The 15,937-nt window shown below is 50.9% G+C and overlaps 1 protein-coding gene across 1 annotated transcript in view; it reads right to left on the bottom strand.

Moving 5' to 3' along the window:
* Positions 1 to 316: 316 nt before the first annotated feature.
* Positions 317 to 15,937, bottom strand: part of CUX2 (cut like homeobox 2) — a 106,039-nt gene continuing 90,418 nt past the window's right edge. Inside the window, exons 11-13 of the mRNA XM_060249172.1 lie at positions 6,663 to 6,851; positions 5,084 to 5,357; positions 317 to 1,472 (exon numbers count right to left, since the gene is read on the bottom strand). Coding sequence (XP_060105155.1) covers positions 683 to 1,472; positions 5,084 to 5,357; positions 6,663 to 6,851 — 1,253 coding nt within the window. The 3' untranslated portion in view covers positions 317 to 682. The remainder of the gene's footprint in view (positions 1,473 to 5,083; positions 5,358 to 6,662; positions 6,852 to 15,937) is intronic.

Raw genomic sequence — 15,937 nt, 5'->3', positions numbered from 1 at the left:
AATAATGGATTCAGGATGGCCTTGCAGATTCCAAATTTAGAGTCTTCACGGACTATAAGACAAGGTCGTAGTAATGAGTTGTCTTGAAGACAAAGGCGAGGGGGGGAAACACGCCCCCTCCGGCAACTTATGAATAGTCAGATCTCGGTCCGTCTCAGAGGGCATCTCGATGGCTTCGATCGGCAAGTCTGGGTTGTATAATTTTTTTAATCTCATCCAGTGGCAAACTACAGGGCTTCAGTGGACATTTAATGACACAACTGATACAGTTTATAGCTATCTTTTTTTTTAATATCAAAGCAGCTTGAGCTGTTAATAAATTCCAAAGTTTCCTTTTATTAAAATATCTAAAAGAGGTCTATAAATATTATTTTAACTTTTTTTTCCTTCTTCTTCTAAAAGTGTTCCCGGGTCTTTTTTTGTTTTTTGTTTTCACCTTTAAAAACAAAGAAAAAGCTAGCGTTCATCTTGTCAGCAGCTAAGAAAACGAGTGAACGGGAGTAGCTATTAATTGTTCCCCCCCCCCCACACACACACAACTCAAAGGATGTGGGGGGAGGGTTGTTTCTTCCTCAATCCTCGATGAAATTAATAAAATATATATGTGTGTGTGGCTGTGTGCATACACACACACACACCACTGTGGTCCCCTGCTTTCTAGGCCCTTTCCCGCCATTTCCCCTCAGAATTCCCACTCCAGGGCCTCGTCCCGATTGGCTGCCCTTTCTAGCCGGTGGATGATGCTGTTGAGGTTGGCCATCTTCTCGTGCCGCCGCTGGACGTTGGTGCTGAGCTTGGGGTTCTGGACCGCACAGCAGGCCGTGTCTGTGGCGGGGCTCAAGCTCTGCGCTTTGCCAGCTGCCGTACTTGGGGGGGACGGGGAGATGGGGGCGGAAGAGGAAGGGACGGGGGAGACGGACATCATGAGGCCTGGAGAAGAGGCCGCCGACGGAGAGTTCAGGGAGACCTCTAAACTGCAGCGGGAGGATTCGGAGGCAGACTTAAAGCTAATGGGGTCCGGGTGAGGCCTCTTGCCACTGTCCGACTCCACAGGGTTATGCAAAGAGGAAAAATCGGGAGCGCTGGACGCATGCGTTTTGCTATGTGGGGCGCTGCCCCATGGGGGGCTGGGAGCCTCATTGGAGCCTTCTGTACACACGGCATCCACCTCTTCTTCTTTGAGGGCCGGCTCAGACCAAGGCTCCGTCTCTCCATCCAGGCTGCAGGAATCTCTCTGCTCTGAGCTGTCGTCTTTCTCACCCGCCTCCACCTGCTCTTCCTTAATCTGGACCTGTGACTCGTTCTCCCCCTGGCACTCCGCGTCTCTGAACACCGGCTTCTTGTCCTCTTCTTCTGAGTCGGGACTCGGAGGTGGGGGCCTCTTGAGGGAGTTGCCGGCCGGGGTCACGCACGGCTCCGGGTCTGTGTCGTCCTGCGCTCCCTCCACCAGCATCTCCCGGCGCATGCGGGACCTGCCAAAGAAAAGCCAGTTCAGCTCACAGCCGCCGATGCGAACATTGAGCAAGAGAGTCACTGAGGTCCAGGGGACAGAACACTGGAGGCAACCCCGGGAGACCTTGGGTTCGAGTCTCACATCTTTTTATAGGAGCTTGAACCGGTCTCTCTGACCGATTCCCCACTACCCTTATGGGGATTCCGTCGGATTTTACACTATCTGTTCCAGGGCTGCAACTAGCGTCGCCTTTTTTGCGTGGCAAACAGAAACCGCGTTCTAGAGGTTTCTTTTTGCTGCGCAAAAAAGGCGAAGCTAGTTGATTGATTAGATTTACGTCCCCCCCCTCCCCGCCAAAGCAGGCTCAGGGCGTCTCAAAATAAAACAATTATACATTTAAAATAATACAACATTCAGTAAGATAACAGTAAAAAAATAGTTTGGCGCTAATATTGTTAATATCTGATGGTATTCAGTGCTCTTGAAAGAAAAGGTCCCCTGTGCAAGCACCAGTCGTTTCCGACTCTGGGGTGATGTTGTTTTCACGGCAGACTTTTGATGGGGTGGTTTGCCATTGCCTTCCCCGGTCATCTACACTTTCCCCCCAGCAAGCTGGGTCCTCATTTGATCCACCTCGGAAGGATGGAAGGCTGAGTCAACCTCGAGCCGGCTACCTGAAAACCCAGCTTCCGCCGGGGATCGAACTCAGGTCATGAGCAGAGCTTAGGACTGCCGTACTGCAGCTTTAACACTCTGCGCCTTTTATTACTATATCAGGAATTCAGTCGAAGGCTAGCCAGAATAATACTGTCTTGCGAGGCCTGCGGAACTGAGCGAGGTCCTGCAATGCTCTAAATTCCTCCAGTAGCTGGTTCCACCAATAGGGGGCAGCGATCGAGAAGGCTCTCCCCCTGGTGGATTTTAGTCTTGCCTCCCTCGGCCCAGGGATCGATAGTAGATTTTGTGTTCCAGCTCTGAGTACTCTCTGGGGAACATGTGGGGAGAGTTACAGCCCTGGGGCAGATAGTGTGAAATCCGACGGAACCCCTGCAGAGAAGAGGAGCGTGAGAGCGGCGTAAGGCTCGTGGGAAATCGGTCTCTGTCTCAGCCAGAATGCCTGCTGAGGGATAAACGTGGCACACTTCAGCAGGCTGTGATGACAGCAAATGGAAAGACAGAGGGAAGCAAAGCCCTCTGAAAGTTCACAAGGACAATTAATACCTCCAGTGTCCCGCTACCCTTTTGTGACTTCATCCAATCTGCACAATCAATCATATATGAACATATGAAGCTGCCTTCTACTGAATCAGACCCTCCTCGTTCCATCAAAGTCAGTCTTGTCTACTCAGACTGGCAGCAGCTCTCCAGGGTCTCAAGCTGAGGTTTTTCACACCTATTTGCCTGGACCCTTTTTTGGAGATGCCAGGGATTGAACCTGGGACCTTCTGCTTACATATGAACGTCTGAAGCTGCCTTCTACTGAATCAGACCCTCCTGGGGCCATAAAGTCAGTATTGTCTTCTCAGACTGGCAGCGGCTCTCCAGGGTCTCAAGCTGAGGTTTTTCACACCTATTTGCCTGGACCCTTTTTTAGTGGAGATGCCAGGGATTGAACCTGGGACCTTCTGCTTACATATGAACACATGAAGCTGCCTTCTACTGAATCAGACCCTCCTGGGGCCATCAAAGTCAGTATTGTCTTCTCAGACTGGCAGCGGCTCTCCAGGATCTCAAGCTGAGGTTTTTCACACCTATTTGCCTGGACCCTTTTTTGGAGATGCCAGGGATTGAACCTGGGACCTCCTGCTTACATATGAACATCTGAAGCTGCCTTCTACTGAATCAGACCCTCCTGGGGCCATCAAAGTCAGTATTGTCTTCTCAGACTGGCAGCGGCTCTCCAGGGTCTCTAGCTGAGGTTTTTCACACCTATTTTGCCTGGACCCTTTTTTGGAGATGCCAGGGATTGAACCTGGGACCTTCTGCTTACATATGAACATCTGAAGCTGCCTTCTACTGAATCAGACCCTCCTGGGTCCATCAAAGTCAGTATTGTCTTCTCAGACTGGCAGCGGCTCTCCAGGGTCTCAAGCTGAGGTTTTTCACACCTATTTACCTGGACCCTTTTTTGGAGGTGCCAGGGATTGAACCTGGGACCTTCTGATTACCAAGCAGATGCTCTACCACTGAGCCACCATCGCTGCAACGGCGTACAGAGTGAACTAAGACATAGTACATCATGGTCAGAATAAAAGGAGAAAGAAAGAGTTATACAATTAAAATTTAAATAAAATCATCGCTGCGTCTGTCTTGACAGATCTTTGTGGCACACTGAAGAAATGAAGCAGCTTTCCCAGTTATGCTAGGGAAAACATTCAAAATATATTGTACCTTAATATAATCAGGCAATCCCATCTTATTTTCAAGAACAGGGTCAAGGTATTTTAAACAAATGTTTAAAAAAGGGCAATAAAAGAAAGATATGTGGGACTGTTTCAATACGTTTTAATTCATACGGGCAAAATCTAGCAGAGTAGACAACCTTTTGGAATTTACCATATAGAACTGCTGATGGTGTAATGTTACATCTGGCCAAAGAAGAGGCTCTATGTTGAGGATTTTTCAAAGAATAAAAATAAGGGGCTTATTTTTATTCTTTGTAGCCTACAATGAGTGAAATCCCTAAACGCAGAGGAGAACAAGTTTTGTTAGCAGCACTGTAAAGATTTTGTAATTCAATATCTAAAACTACGTTTTGTTATTCAAAATGCCTCCACTTGTGAGAGCGAAATAAGGGAGTCTAAGGATAAGTCAATACTGCGGATCTTTTTCTCAATGCAGCTAGCCAATTAGAAGATCTAGATCAGGGGTGGCCAAACTTGCTTAATGGAAGAGCCACACAGAATAAACGTCAGCTGTTTGAGAGCTGGAAGACATGAACAAATATTACACACGTCTTTATTAAAACGCTTAATACTTTCTTTGCACAGAAAGATAAAATACGTATGTATGGACTTTACAACATAAACATGCTAGGAGGAGACTTTTTTTTTTTAAAGGTGGGAATAACAGTCCCCATAAGACCAGTATAGGGAAAGAGCCCTCTTTAATTCTGTTCCTCCCGGACTGTGGCTCCCTCAGCTCATGCACTCTCTTTCCCCATTCTAGGTCTCCAGGTGACCTCTGTGGTGGAAGAGAAGAGCTTGTAAGCCTGCCTATTTCCCCCTCTCCCCATTTCACACATGGCAGAAATAGTCACCAACCTATGGGACAGTGCTCAGAGGCTGACTGAGGTCCCAAGGCTAAGCACGCTTACTTGAAAGTAAGCCCACATGAAGCTCCTCCTTAACCTCCAGTGAATATGTGTGAAAGAGCCGCATGTGGCTCCCAAGCCACAGTTTGGCCATCCCTGAGCTAAATTCTGAAAATATTTGGAAAATAAGGCCGTAAGGATGAGAATTATAATGGTCTGCACTAGAGCGGAGTGAACAGCACGAGGGGGTGCTGCAGTGCCCTTTGAGGACAAAGGTGCTGACTTCACTGATGCTCTGCCACCTTGAAGCAACCCAGGTGAAGCTCCTAAACGGCAGGTCGTGGGACGCTTTCCAGGTAACCCGGCCCTTTCCGTACCTGTAGTTATGGAACCAGTTGATCACGGTGTTGGTCTTGAGATTCAGCTGGAAAGACAGGAGCTCGATGGTCTGCTGGGAAGGGTAGGGCTCCAGCTGGTAGGCCTTTTTGAGGGCCTCCTTCTCCTCTGGAGCCAGGACCACTCTTGGCTTCTTCATCTGCAGGAGGTTCAGGTCTTGGGACTGGGGGCTGGGGCTGGGGCACTCTGAGCGGGTGTTGGGAGACTCGCTGTCCGAACTGGCCGTGATCAGTCCGTAGCGCCGCTTCAAATACGCTACGCAGAAGAAGAAGAAGAAGAAATTGGATTTATATCCTGCCCTCCACTCCAAATCTCAGAACGGCTCACAATCTCCTTCCCCCCCACCACAGCAGACACCCTGTGAGGTATTTGGGGCTGAGAGAGCTCTGACAGAAACTGCCGTTTCATGGACAACTCCTGCGAGGGCTATGGCTGACCCAAGGCCATTCCAACAGCTGCAAGTGGAGGAGTGGAGAATCAAACCTGGTTCTCCCAGATAAGAGTCAGCGCACGTAGGCAAATCAAATTTTATTGTATTTGGCCATAGGAAAGGAAAGGTCCCCTGTGCAAGCACCAGTCGTTTCCAACTCTGGGGTGACGTTGCTTTCACAACGTTTTCACGGCAGACTTTTTACGGGGTGGTTTACCATTGCCTTCCCCAGTCTTTTACACTTTCCCCCCAGCAAGCTGGGTACTCATTTTACCGACCTTGGAAGGACGGAAGGCTGAGTCAACCTTGGGCCGGCTACCTGAATCCAGCTTCCGCCGGAATTGAACTCGGGTCGTGAGCAGAGAGTTCAGACCACAGTACTGCAGTATGGCTGCTTTACCACTCTGCGCCACGGGGCCGCTCACTGGCCATAACAAGACTGCAAAACTTTCTACAAAAAGTATTACCGTAAAATACCATAAAGCTAAAACTACAATCGCATGAATGAAATGATAAAACTAGACAATAAGATAGGAATAAGATAAACTGGTCTACAGGTTAACCCTTATGAGACTGCCCTGGCTCTGATCTTCTTAGCAGCAAACGCAAAAAGAGCAAGGCTGATCCCGCACTCATCTTGCTCCGCGCCAGGCTTCCGTTTCTCTCCGGAGCGAGCTAGCGATTTCGCACCAGCTGCTCCATGCCGCCATTTTGCGCAGGGAAAACCCGCGATTTGCCGCGCCGCAGTGAAAACCTGAAAAAAACAGGTTTATGCTGCGGCGCGGCAAATTGCAGGTTTTCCTCACGCAAAATGGTGGCGTGGAGCAGCTGGTGCGAAATCGCTAGCTCGCTCCGGAGAGAAACGGAAGCCTGGCGCGGAGCAAGGTGAGTGCGGGATCAGCCCAACTCTATAACCGCTACACTAAGAATTGGTTTTTATGCCCCACCCTTCATTACCTGAAGGAGTCCCAGAGCTTATCGAGATTTTCTCTCTGGCCATTATCAGGAGTCCAGATGGCATCAAAGACTTAGGGAAATGAGCCAACCCTTAAGTGCTTCTGTTCTCTGGGGGTTGAGTGACGTGTCAAAACAACGACTGATAGGCAAGATCTCCCATCTCAGCTCCTCACCTTTCTTCTCCAGCTTCTTCATGTCCCGGAGCTTCTCGATGTTGTGTGGATCGTTCAGCCAGAGCTGCATGCGGACAAAGGGCTCCCTCCCTTTCAAGCTCAGCTTGTGCCACGGCTTGGGCCTCGAAAGAAGGTCTGAGACTGACCCCTGGGTCAGGCCCAGGATACTCTCGCCAAAAAGCCGCTGGCCTGGTGGGGGAGACAAGGGGGGGGGGAGTGAGACCACAGCATGTCCAGAAGCCATTTTGAAACTCCTGTCTAGTGAGGCCTGCGGGCCCCAGAGAAGCCTGCAGGATAGGGTTGCCAAGTCCAATTCAAGAAATATCTGGAGACTTTGGGGGTGGAGCCAGTAGACTTTGGGGGTGGAGCCAGGAGACATTGGGGGTGGAGCCAGGAACAAGGGTGTGACAAGCATCATTGAACTCCAAGGGAGTTCTGGCCATCACATTTAAAGGGACAGCACACCTTTTTAAATGTCTTCCTTCCATAGGAAATAATGAAGGATAAGGGCACTTTTTGGGGGGGCTCATAGAATTGGACCCCCTGGTCTAATTGTTTTGAAACTTGGGGGGTACTCTGGGGAGAGGCACTAGATACTATACTGAAAATTTGGTGCCTCTACCCCAAAAAACAGCTCCCTCAGAGCCCCCAAAACCTCCAGAACAATTCCTCATTATACCCTATGAGAATCGATCTCCACATAGGGAATAATGAAGTGCTCAGCAGACGTTTCCCTCCTCCCGTCCCCCCCCCCCCCGGTTTCTGGCTACTCTGAAGCGAGGGATTGGCCTCTCTACTCACAAGTTGCAGCCAACTTCTTCCAAGTAGTCACATGGTGGCTTTGGGGGTGGGGCTTCCCCCCGCCGGCCAGCTGACTGGGGGCGGGAAGGAACCTTGGAAAGCGAAAGAACCCCCGCTGGGACCTGGGGATTGGCAAGCCTACTGCAGGAGTTATTACTAAAATTTCTCAGGATTCCCTTTGATAGGGTGGCAAAGTTTTGGAGGGCGACTAGCCCAGAGAGGGGTGGGTCCTGGGAGGAGAGCATCAAAAGGGCCAAGCACAGGCAGGCGGTGTTCTCTCCGGAAAAGGCTGCAGGAGAGAAGGCAGCAGGAGAGAAGGCAGCAGGAGCGATCCCTTACCCAAGAGGGTGAGAGTTGGTATTAGAGCAGGGACTGTCCAGCTAAACGCATCAGGGCTTCTGTTTATTTGCACCAACCTGTACTGTTTCATATTCACTATAGCAGGGTTGGCCAACGGTAGCTCTCCAGATTTTTTTTTTGCCTACAACTCCCATCAGCCCCAGTCAGCATGGCCGATGGCTGGGGCTGATGGGAGTTGTAGGCAAAAAAAACATCTGGAGACCTACCGTTGGCCACCCCTACACTATAGCACTAAACCTTTGTCACCCACGGATTGTTTTTAGAGCGCTAATAATAAACTTCTTTTTGTTGTTATACTGCCTGGATTCTCACGTCTCCTTGGTCACAGTTAAGGAAAGGCAAGGAAAGGTCCCCTGTGCAAGCACCAGTCGTTTCCGACTCTGGGGTGACGTTGCTTTCACGTTTTCACGGCAGACCTTTTTACGGACTGGTTTGCCCTTGCCTTCCCCAGTCTTTTATACTTTCCCCCCCAGCAAGCTGGAGACTCATTTGACCGACCTCGGAAGCATGGAAGGCTGTGTTAACCTTGGGCCGGCTACCTGAATCCAGCTTTCGCTGGGATCCAACTCAGGTTGTGAGCAGAGAGTTCAGATCACAGAACTGCAGTACTGCTGTTTTACCACTCTGCGCCATGGGTAAGTTAAGAGGTACTTATTAATAAGGACGACAAGGGTGGTTGGGTGCTCTGGGTCCTCCATACAGCCCCCTACCAGAGTGGTGGCAGCAGCCAGCAGAAGACCTTCCCAGGCCCCTGCTGTGTGACACTGCCACGGTCTCAGAAGCCACCATCGCCTCTGTAAGGCAAGCAGTGGCCAATTCCGCATGGGGATTTTGGCCTGCGTGCAATGCAATGTGGAGTCTTGTGAGCAAAAATTCTACTTTGTGAGCTACTGGCATTAAAGTGGAGAGCTACTGCATCGTTTAGTTTGCTCTGGAGCCATTTTTTCCTGAATGAAGACCAAATTGTGTGAGCTGGAGGCTAAAAGCTGTGAGCTAGCTCACACTAACTCAGCTTAGAGGGAACGCTGTTCGTGAGCGACTGGCATTCAAGTTGTGAGTGAGCGATTTGGCTACTGCATAAATTAGTTCACTCCGGGCCATGTTTCCTGAGTGAAGACAGAAATGGGTGAGTTGGAAGCTAAAAAAACTGTGAGCTAGCTCCTGCGAACTCAGAGGGAACACTGGTGCACAGCTGGATGCAAAACTTTCACTTGATGTCATCCTTTTTCCTAGCACAACAGGGGACTTTTTCCCACGGAAGCCAGATTTATGTGGGAAATGCGGGCTGACTGTGCGTGGAGCTTGCCTGCCCGCCAATCTGGTGAGCCAAAATGACTGAGCTCAGCTCAAAAAGGCTGGGGTGTTCCTTTCTGCAAGAGATTTCAAGAATTCTGGGCTATAAAATCAAGAAGGCACCGGAAGCCTTTCTGGTGGGGTGGGATTACAAATGGAAAACTTTCCAAAACAAGATAGAACAATAATTTGGTACATGCTTTCAGCTGCACGGATATTGTATGCGCAGATGTGGAAGCAAGACAAAATACCAGAAAAGTGGGACTGGATTATGAAAGTTATGCATTGGAGTGAAATGGACAGGCTTACTAGAACCTTAAAAGAACAAGATCTGGAGCAGTTTAGAATGGAGTGGAGAAAATTTCAGAAATATGTTGAAAAACAATGGAAGGTCAAAGGACATTTGGTGATTTTTGACAACAGTTGAATGTTGGTGGAATAGTAAATGGACCTTTTCTTTTGTTTTTCTTCTTTGATAAGGACTATAGTTAAAGTGTGACTATGGAAATACATACTTTTTCAATTTTGATTTTATGATAAGAGTTTAAGGAATATAATAGTAGTAAATGGTTTTTTTTCTTCTTTCCCTTATCTTCATCTTATTACAGTTATAAGTTTTCTCTCTTTATGAAGATTCTAAAAATGTAAACATTACCTTTTATTTCTTTTCAGTACTTTTTAGTACATTAGTTAAAATGCACCGGTGGAGGTCACGTGTAGAGTATCGGACTCAGCGCAAGCGCCGCGCGACCTGAGGGCGCACTCAGGTCGCCGTGCGCTGCGCGGGAAAAGCCCCGCCAATCCAGACCAAGGGCGGGAAGTTTAACTGGCCAGGATTGGGCTGGCCAGCGAAGGGGATGTTCCGGGATGCATGTATAAATTAGCGGACCCGGCCGCGTCTGTTCTGTTCTGTAATGTACCAGCGAATAAAGAATAAGCTTCCACCACGACTCGTCTCCCAGTACATTACACTGGCGACGAGGATGGGATCTAGCTAGGTCCGGCCGCCCGAGGGGAACCAGACCTGGCCGGAGACGAGGAAGGTGGGGACCGCAGGACCGCACAGCCCGCCGCCACCATGGCGAACCCGAGTGTAACGACGGGCCATCTTGCGGAATTCAACCCGGAGCACCCCGAGAGATGGGAGACCTATACGGAACGAGTCGCGTGCTACCTGCGGGCGAACCTGATCGACGACGACGACCGAAAGAGAGACGTCCTGCTGAGCGTCTGTGGAGAAGAAACTTTCGAGATCGCACGCGGTCTCTCCGCTCCGGCGAAGCTGACCGAGAGGACCTACGGAGAGGTCGTGAGGCTCCTCACGGGCCACTTTTCGCCCCAACCGTCCATCGTCGCCCGCCGGTTCCTCTTCCACAAGAGGGACCAGAAGGCGGGGGAGACAGCGGCGGTCTACCTGGCGGCCCTTCGGCAGATCGCCGGAAACTGCAGTTTCGACAAGAGGGACGAAGCCCTGAGGGACCGATTTGTCTGGGGCCTCCGGGACGAGCGACTGCAGCAGAAGCTCTTCGCAAAAGAGGAGCTCACCCTACAACAAGCCTTCAACGAGGCGACGGCGTTCGAAAGGGCCACCAAGGCGTACGGTCAGCCACGTGGGGAGGCAGTCCACCAGGGAGAAACGGAGCCGGAGGACCGAGCAGAGGAAGAAGCGTTCCAGCTCCGGCGGCCTCAAAGAGCGGACACACGGGCCCCCGCGAGACAACGAGCGACGGAGAGGGCCACCGCCACCACCGGTTCCCGGTGCGCCAGCTGCGGCGACCCCCACGAGCGGAGGGACTGCCCGTACCGAAACCTGGACTGCCGCAGCTGCGGGAAGACAGGCCACATCGCCCGGGCTTGCCGGGCTAAGAACAGCCGCCGCCAACCGTCAGCGCATCACGACTCCATGGACACACACACGACGGCATCCACCAGTCTGCAGGTATTGAGCTTGCCCCTCTCGGCCCCAGACAAGGTCAAAATGTCAGTCCTAATCGAGGGCGCCCCCTGCATCATGGAAGTAGACTCGGGGTCCTCCATCTCTATCATTTCGGAGGAAACCCTCAAGAGACTATGTCCCAGCCGCCGCCTCCAAACGAGGCCAGTGGACTTCGTACTGAGGGACTTTCAGAAGAACCCAGTACACATCGTGGGGTGGGCCCGGGTGCATGTAGAAAGAGGGGGTTTTAAGGGGCCCCTAGACATCCTAGTGGTCAAGCGCCAACTGACCACACTCCTCGGGTTGGCTTGGTTCAAACCACTGGGGATCCAGCTGGTGGGGGTGGACCACGTGCAGACCAGCCATTTCGACGGGGTCTGCCGGGAGTTCCCAGAGGTTTTCGACGGGTCCTTGGGGAGCTACAAGGGCCCGCCCATCACCCTACCGATCGACCCTATGGTCAGGCCCATAAGGCTCAAAGCGAGGCGCGTTCCGTTCGCCCTCAAACAAAAAATAGAGGCAGAGCTGGACCGCCTCACAGCCCAGGGCGTCCTAGAGCCGGTAACGTATGCAGAATGGGAGACCCCCATAGTAACGCCGGTCAAGCCCAACGGGGAAGTAAGGATCTGCGCTGACTACAAGTGCACGATAAATAAGGCACTGCAAGACAACCCCTATCCAGTCCCGGTAGTCAGCCATGTCCTGGCAGCTCTAGCCGGGGCGAGGGTTTTTGGGAAGCTGGACTTAGCACAAGCATACCAGCAACTGCCGGTCGACGCTAAGACAGCGGAGGCACAGACGATAGTGACCCACAGGGGTGCGTTCAGGGTTAAACGGCTGCAGTTCGGGGTTAGCGTAGCTCCGGGGATATTCCAGAGCATAATGGACTCTCTTCTCAAAGGGATCCCCGGAGTTCAACCCTTCTTTGACGACGTTTTAATCGCCGCCCCCACCGATGGAGAGTTCGGCTGCCGCCTGCGAGAGGTCCTCAGACGGTTCCAAGCGGCGGGGCTGAAAGTCAAAAAGGAGAAATGTTTGTTGGGAGTTCCGCGGGTGGAGTTCCTGGGGTTCGCCGTGGACGCGGCTGGAATTCACCCAACGGCAGACAAGACCAGGGCCATAGTTCAAGCCCCTGCCCCCAAATGCAAAGCAGAACTACAGAGTTTTTTAGGTTTATTGAACTTTTACCACGCATTCTTGCCCCACAAGGCCGCCGTGGCGGAGCCGTTACACCGGTTGTTAGATAAACAAGCCCCGTGGGTCTGGGGTAAACACCAAGCAGCGGCGTTCCAGGCGGTGAAAGACCTCCTGGTCTCTAACGCGGTACTTCATCACTACGATGAAAACTTACCCCTGATCCTGGCTTGCGACGCCTCTCCATACGGAGTAGGAGCGGTCTTAGGGCACCAACTCCCGGGCGGGGGAGAGGTGCCAATCGCTTACTACTCCAGGACTCTGTCCCCGGCAGAGAGGAACTACGCCCAGATCGATAAGGAGGCCCTGGCGATCGTGGCGGGGGTGCATAAGTTCAACGACTACCTCTACGGTAGGCGCTTCACCATCGCTACTGACCACAAGCCGCTCCTCGGCCTCCTAGCCCCCGATCGTCAGACCCCCCAAATTCTGTCTCAAAGGGTTTTAAGGTGGAACCTGTTCCTGAATTCTTACACGTATACGCTGATACACCGCCCCGGTAAAGCAATGGGTCACGCAGACGCCCTCAGCCGCCTCCCGCTACCCGCGACGGACCCAGATCCCGCCCCGGCACACGGAGTGATGCTCATAGAGTCGCTCCCCGAGCGCCCCCTGCACGCGAGCGAGGTGGCTCGGGCGACCGGGAGAGACCGCGTCCTCGCACGGGTCAGGGACTGGGTGGGAAGGGGGTGGCCCTCGGGCAAAGCGGAAGAAGCCTTCCGGCCGTTCGCGTCCAGGAAGGACGAGCTATCGACACACAAGGGGTGCATACTCTGGGGTAGCAGGGTGGTGGTCCCCCCCCCCTTGCGCAGGCAGGTATTGGAGGATCTCCACGAGACCCACCCGGGCATCGTGAGAATGAAAGCCCTGGCACGGAGCTACGTGTGGTGGCCAGGCATGGATGAGGAAATAGAAGGGTGGGTAAGAAGGTGCCAACCATGCCAGGAGTCCAGACCCAACCCGCCGTCCGCCCCGACCCACAGGTGGGAATCGAACGGGCGGCCATGGTCCCGCCTCCATGTGGATTTCGCGGGGCCGCATCAGGGCCAGATCTTCTTTATACTGGTGGACGCATACACGAAATGGTTGGAAGTAATCCCGGTGGCCTCGACCTCCACCGCAGCAGCAGTCCGGGCGCTCAGAAGGGTCCTCTGCACACACGGGATCCCCGACACACTAGTAACGGACAATGGCACGGCATTCACCTCCCGGGAATTCCGGGAGTTCACCGACAGATACCTTATAAGGCACATAAGGTCCGCCCCATTCCATCCAGCCACCAACGGCCAGGCGGAGAGGATGGTGCGGACCACCAAGGAAGCCCTGGGCCGTATAGTACAAGGGGAATGGGACTACCGCCTCTCAGCCTTCCTGTTCCACAACAGGATCACCCCAAACCCCATAACCGGTTTCAGCCCCGCAGAACTGCTCATGGGGAGGAAACTGACCACTCGTTTAGATAGGCTACACCCGGACAGGGCGCCAGAGGTCCGCGGGACCCCCGAGGTCAGGGAGGCAGTGAGAGGGTTCTTCCCGGGCGATCCAGTGTATGCGAAAAACTTTTCAAGCGGCCCCGAGTGGTTAGCGGGAAGGGTTTTGAGGGTGACAGGCTCCCGGTCCTACGAGGTAACCACCGCCGGAGGCCAGGTGCTGAGACGGCACATCGACCAGCTGCGCCGCCGCACCCCACCCGAGGAGTCAGCAGAGGGAGAAAGCAGGGAACCGCTGGTCACGGTACCGCCAGAAGAGGCGCCGCCAATACAGGAGCTACCAACGTATGATGCCCCCGGAGCCGCGGAACCAGAACCGGAGCCAGTACCCGACGCGGGCGGGCAACAGCCAGAAACGGCGCCTCCCACATCGGGATCGGGCCCCCCACCGACGGCAACCCTGAGGAGATCAACACGGGAGCGCCGAACACCAGGGTACCTAAAGGACTATGTCGTTTAAACTAGGAGGGGAGGAGTGTAGAGTATCGGACTCAGCGCAAGCGCCGCGCGACCTGAGGGCGCACTCAGGTCGCCGTGCGCTGCGCGGGAAAAGCCCCGCCAATCCAGACCAAGGGCGGGAAGTTTAACTGGCCAGGATTGGGCTGGCCAGCGAAGGGGATGTTCCGGGATGCATGTATAAATTAGCGGACCCGGCCGCGTCTGTTCTGTTCTGTAATGTACCAGCGAATAAAGAATAAGCTTCCAAAAGGGGGGGAGGGAGGAGGAAAATGCAATGCATTGGTATTTTAATAATATATAAGTAATATTAAAAGAAGATGGATGGTCTTTTCTCTCACCATTATATAAGAAGCAGTCTATTAAACGTATGGATAAAGTATAATAAATATGGTGATGAGAGGAGACCTTTGTGGATAGTGCCAGCTGAAGTGATAAAGTTAACGGCTAAAACAGCCAAAGAAAAACAGCTATCATACAACCAGTTGCTAAAAATACAAAGTGGGAAAATAGAACTGAAAACTGCAGAAGAGTTGAGTTACAAATATGATTGGTTTCAAATGCAACAAATAAAAAGTCTGGTGGAGAATGATATTAAAGCTGAAGGAATAAGAAAAGAGCAAACAGAAATGGAAAGAGTTCTGCTTGGAGATAATGAGAAATTAATTTCAAAAGTATACAAATTACTTTTACAATGGTCTACAGAAGATGAAGTAGTGAAATCGCAAATGATAAAATGGGCAATTAATGTAAACAAAGAAATAAAGATGGAATCTTGGGAATATCTATGGAAGAACTCTATGAAACTCGCAACATGTCATAGTATTAAAGAAAACTGTTTTAAGATGATGTATAGATGGTATATGACTCCAAAAAAATTAGCAAAGTTGAATAATAAGATGCCAGATAGGTGTTGGAAATGCAAAAAACATGAAGGTTCTTTCTACCATATGTGGTGGACTTGTGAAAAGGCTAAAATGTTTTGGCAGATGATTCAGCAAGAGATTTCTAAGATTTTGAGATATGAATTTAGTAAAGAGGCAGAGACTTTTTTTGCTGGGATTACAAATGGAAAAATGTCCAAAAGAAGATAGAACTTTAATATGGTACTTGCTCTCAGCTGCTAGGACATTATATGCGCAGCTGTGGAAGCAAGAAAAAATACCAGAAAAATGGGATTGGATTACAAAAGTTATGTCATGGAGTGAAATGGACAAATTAACAAGAAAACTAAGAGACTATGATTTGGAACTTTTCAAGTTGGACTGGAAAAAATTCAGAAGATACGTAGAGAAAGAGTGGAAAATAAAAGGACATTGGGCAATCTTTGATGAGGATTAAGACGTTTAAAATAAGAATAAGAATATAACCATTGGGGGGGGTCTTCTTGTCTTTTCTTAATAGCTAAGGGTACCTTTAATACCTGTTTATTTTTAAAAAAATAACACTGGCGGGGGTCAAGTAACGGAGGGAGGGGAGGGGAAAGTAAGATATGGGGTAGGAAAATTTTTCTTTTATCTTAAGTTCTTTATAAGTTGTAGATATAGTTCTGCTACCATATGTTACTAATAAAATTGTTTACCACCAAATAATATATAAGTAATATTATATATTGCAGAATAATAAAAATTGGGTTTTTTTTAAAAGGCTGGGGTGTTCCCAGCCATAGAGCACAGTCTTCCCTCTAAGCCGAGTTAGCGTGAGCTAGTTCAATAATAATAATAATAATAATAAATTTTATTTGT

This window comes from Heteronotia binoei, chromosome 11 (assembly GCF_032191835.1).
Source record: "Heteronotia binoei isolate CCM8104 ecotype False Entrance Well chromosome 11, APGP_CSIRO_Hbin_v1, whole genome shotgun sequence".
Classification (NCBI taxonomy): Eukaryota; Metazoa; Chordata; class Lepidosauria; order Squamata; family Gekkonidae; genus Heteronotia; species Heteronotia binoei.
This window is presented reverse-complemented; position numbering and strand designations above follow the sequence as displayed.